At 60.5% G+C, this 1,146-nt stretch overlaps 1 protein-coding gene across 1 annotated transcript; it reads right to left on the bottom strand.

Moving 5' to 3' along the window:
• Positions 1-21: 21 nt before the first annotated feature.
• Positions 22-745, bottom strand: EMIHUDRAFT_256810 (hypothetical protein; the record flags this gene model as incomplete). The annotated part of the gene is made up of 3 exons (XM_005765800.1): positions 22-97; positions 164-270; positions 482-745. Coding segments are annotated over 3 exons (447 nt in total), but the record flags the coding sequence as incomplete, so codon positions are not given.
• Between the last annotated feature and the right edge of the window lie 401 nt (positions 746-1,146).

Below are 1,146 nucleotides of genomic sequence, written 5' to 3'. Positions count from 1 at the left end.
GTAGTAGGTCGAGATGCCGACCTTCTCCTCGTGCACGAGGTCGTCGCACACGAGCTCCTTGAGCACGTCCTTGACTGCGTTGGAGATGATGCCGAGCCTGCGACGACCGCGGCCCGGCGTTCGGTGCGAGTGCGCCGGCCGTACTGGCGGGGAGGAGGGTCACTTGGGCGCGTCGCGTTCGATGTCCTTCATGGTGTACACTGCACGCGAAGCGTGAAACATGCCGAGCATGCGCTGCTTCTTTTCGTCGGCCGACACTCCCCGCTTGCCCTGCAGAGCCGAGGCGGAGGCGCGTGGAGGCGGATGGCGGTCGGGCTCGAACGGCGCGGAGGCTGCGAGCGCACCATGTTGGTTGAGCGGCGTGTAAGGGCCCAAACGAACGCGGCCCGTCAAAACAACCGCCAAAATACCTGCTCCGCCGAAGAAGAATCGTGTGGCGAAGAAAAGAATTCCAGATCTCAAAGAAGAGGGGGAAGACGACCGAGGAGGACGAAACACCAGTGGCAATCTCGTCGTCAGCTGTCACGATGCACCCAAAGGGGACCCCAGCGCCAACATCATCGCGGTGGAGGTACAAGTGCTCGAAACGAGAGTGGGCCTGAGCAACGACATGGCTTGGAGGCAAATGATCGGAGTGGGCGTCAGAAGAGTCATCCTTGCGCGAGGAGAGCTCGATAAACTCAAGGGGCCAAAATATGCCGCGAGGAGGGCAGAGTTGCGCCGAAAGGCGGGAGCAGGCGGACATCGCTTCCAGGGAGGGGGGCGTGCTTCTGCTCACGCTCCACCCCCCCCCTAGCATGTGGTGAAGCCTCTGGGGGGGTCGGGACCCCCCCCCTAGCATGTGGTGAAGCCTCTGGGGGGGTCGGGACCCCCCCCCTAGCATGTGGTGGGCACCCCCCAGCAGTTCGTGGGCTAGGAATGAGCCGCGGCCGAAAACGGTTGGAACTACCGTTGAAGTCGCAAACAATCAAACTAAGGAAAATTCTTTTTGTGGGTCAGTGCCAGCGCGCCAGTCCCGTGCCCAGTGTCGGGAGAGAAAGAAAGAAAGAAAGAAAAATACAACCAAGGGAGAAACATGCGAAAATTCTTTTTGAAAAGCGACTTGTCTCGGCATCCACGGCTCTCTCCACTCTACATGCGCTCCTC

Source organism: Emiliania huxleyi (genome assembly GCF_000372725.1).
Source record: "Emiliania huxleyi CCMP1516 unplaced genomic scaffold EMIHUscaffold_5305, whole genome shotgun sequence".
In the NCBI taxonomy this organism is placed as follows: Eukaryota; Haptophyta; order Isochrysidales; family Noelaerhabdaceae; genus Emiliania; species Emiliania huxleyi.
The sequence above is the reverse complement of the archived record's forward strand: the minus strand, read 5'-3'. Positions and strand labels throughout refer to the sequence as shown.